The sequence below is a fragment of the Merops nubicus genome, unplaced genomic scaffold, assembly GCF_000691845.1.
Source record: "Merops nubicus isolate BGI_N331 unplaced genomic scaffold, ASM69184v1 scaffold27242, whole genome shotgun sequence".
Classification (NCBI taxonomy): Eukaryota; Metazoa; Chordata; class Aves; order Coraciiformes; family Meropidae; genus Merops; species Merops nubicus.
Window position 1 is genome coordinate 25,262 of NW_008593279.1, and position 2,631 is coordinate 27,892.

A 2,631-nucleotide genomic window follows, 5' to 3' on the forward strand; every position below is an offset into this window, starting at 1 on the left:
TCCAGAGCTGCCCCAGCACTGCAGGGGGGGCTCCCAGAGCTGGCAGAGGGGCAGGATCCCCTCCCTGCCCTGTGCCCACAAGAGACATCTACTTCAGGCCCTGTCTCTGCTCACGGTGGGGCCCTGGGACGGAGAACAGAGGCACTGCCTGGGGTTGGTGCAGAACTGACACCAGGCTCCTTCTGGCCCAACAGCCAAGGGCTAGCTGGGCCCAGGGTGGGACAGCAAACCCTGCTGCCCTCCTCCCTCTGCAGCTGGGGGGTGAGGGTGGGAACTCAGAGGCTCAGTAACTGATCAGGCTTATGGCAGCAGGCGAGGCCAATCTCATTAGTGAGAACCAGGTCAGGTTGCCTTAATTTGAAGGGAAGGAAAAGGGGAAGGAAAGTAATTAAAAGGGGAAGAGCCAGACAGCATGAGAAGGAAGATCTCACAGCTCCCATCTGTCTGGCCTGACGTAGCTGATCCCAGAGAGCTGAGCTGCAGGTTTCCTGGGAAGAAGAGCTGCTGCTGGAGAGAAGGTTCTCCCTGAGGGTGGGCACTGCTTCCCCTCCCTCCGTGGCCCTTTCCAGGGCTTAGCAGCAGAAGGAGAGAGTCACAGAATCTTAGAAAGGGGAAAAAAGATTTCTGCTGATGTGAAACGTGCTGTAGTAGCAGAGACCAAAAGGTGATAGATGGGATGGGGGGTGCCCAGGTGCTCAGGCTGCTGTAACTCTGCCTGTTCCTCAGCTCATCTCATGGCACTTGTCTCCAGCTTGTTGTGATCTTAACAATAAGAGCTGCCCTCGTGGACAGGCTGGCTGCAGAGAGCTGAGGGAGGAGGTGGGGAGGAGCAGTGAGGGTGGCTGCTGGGTGGTAGCCTGCACCTCTCATGGACCTGGAAGGTGCTGTAAATATCTCTGGGTAAGGACTGGGGTGGAGGTGGTCTGAGCCACCCGAGCTTTGTGATGAGACTGGGAGTGAGCAGGGCAGATACTTGTAGTACTTCCAGTCTAAACAGGAGCAGCAGTTGCAGGAGTTTGGGGAGAGGCAGATGAAGGCCTTGTGAGAGAGGGCAGCTCCCAGCAGCTGCACATCTGAAACCCCAGCTGCCTCCAGGAGCAGGTGACTCCTGCCTGCCCCGAGCAGGGGGGTCGAGCTCTGCCTGTTACTTGCTGCTGTTACCTTTCTTTGAGTGACCAAAGCTGCACAAGCCTCACAGCAAAGGACCTGCCTAATCCAGCTCTCCTGCCTTCCTCTCCTTGCCAGCTGAAAGGAGAGTTGTCCCGCATCGTTGGAGACCTGATTGAAAACTACAACCCTGAGGATGAGGATGAGAGGAACCTCCGGGGCACGTGGGACTACGTGCAGAAACAGGTGGGGCATGGGGCAGCAAGAGGCACGGGGTGCTCTGGGCCAGGGCTGGAAATGGGGCTGAGGGTGGGGAAATGGCTCCTGCCAGAGGCTCCACTGCAGCACCTGGAGCTACAGAGTTGCCTGTGAGGTTTGGGGCCTGCAGGGAAGAAATGTGTCCTCATCAGTGACACAGAAGGTGGGATTGAGTGTCCCCTCAGCAGGTTTGCAGGTGACCCCAAGCAGAGCACTGTGGTCGACACGCTTGAGGGGTGGGATCTGTTCAGAGGGATGGGGAGGAGCTGGGAAGTGGGGCTGTGTGAGCCTCCTGAGGGTCAGCAAGCCAAGCATCAGGTCCTGCAGCAGGGCTGGGCCAGCCCAGGTGTCAACAGGCTGGGGGTGAAGGGCTGGAGAGCAGCCCTGGGGAGAAGGGCTTGGGGGTGCTGGGGAGTGAGAAGATGGTGGGCAGCAGGGCAGGGAGGGGATCCTGCCCCTCTGCTCTGGGGAGACCCCCCTGCAGTGCTGGGGGAGCTATGGAGTCCTCAGCACAGCAGAGCCAGGGACCTGCTGGAGCGGGGCCAGAGGAGCCCCAGCAATGCCCCGAGGGGGGAACCCCTCTGCTGGGAGGCCGGGCTGTGTGCTGGGACAGCTCTGGTGTGGGTGTCACTGCTCCTGGGAGCTCTCCTGCTGCTCCTGGGCCCTGCTGGAGCAGCAGGGTCAGTGCTCAGGCTCCCTGCACTCCTGGTAGCTGTTTGCTGCCAAACCACAGGCTGGGGAGCTGGCTCTTGTGGTTCCCAGCCATGCTCAGCGTGAGGCTGATGTGCTGTCAGTACAAGGAATGACGTTTGCCCTCTGTCCAGTCTGCAGTCTGGAACACACTGAGCTGCAGATCTTCTCCTCCTTGGAGGGGGAAGGATTTATAGAGGTTTTGTCACTCCAAGTTGCATCTCCATGCTAGTGGGCTCACAAGAAGCCTGAGTGTGCTGTGAAGGGAGCATCCTGCCTGAGCCTTTCTTCTGTGGAGGAACAGAAGGAGGGTTTGTGGAGGTGGAGAAGTTGAGTGTTAGGAGCCTAATTCCTCTCATATACTCAAGTCAGCATTTCAAAGGAGGTGGGTGTTCTGCAGGTCAGTCTTGGAGTTCAAGTCCAGACCTTTTCCAAAGTAGTTCCTTCAGGAGGCTGAATCTGCAGCACTGCTTTGGAAACCAAATGCTCATCCTGATGTGAGCATTCAGCTCTTTGTACATCCACCCTCACGTCTGTTACCTCAGACTGAAAATTTCCTCTTCCCTTGTGAGCAGA

The 2,631-nt window shown here is 58.0% G+C and overlaps 1 protein-coding gene across 1 annotated transcript in view; it reads left to right on the forward strand.

Annotated features, from left to right (window-relative positions):
- Window positions 1-1,353, forward strand: part of CD82 (CD82 molecule) — a gene marked incomplete at its 3' end in the record, with an annotated part of 13,021 nt that extends 11,668 nt beyond the window's left edge. Inside the window, exon 5 of the mRNA XM_008935412.1 lies at window positions 1,246-1,353. Within this exon, the coding sequence (XP_008933660.1) occupies window positions 1,246-1,353 (108 nt within the window). The remainder of the gene's footprint in view (window positions 1-1,245) is intronic.
- Window positions 1,354-2,631: the final 1,278 nt, after the last annotated feature.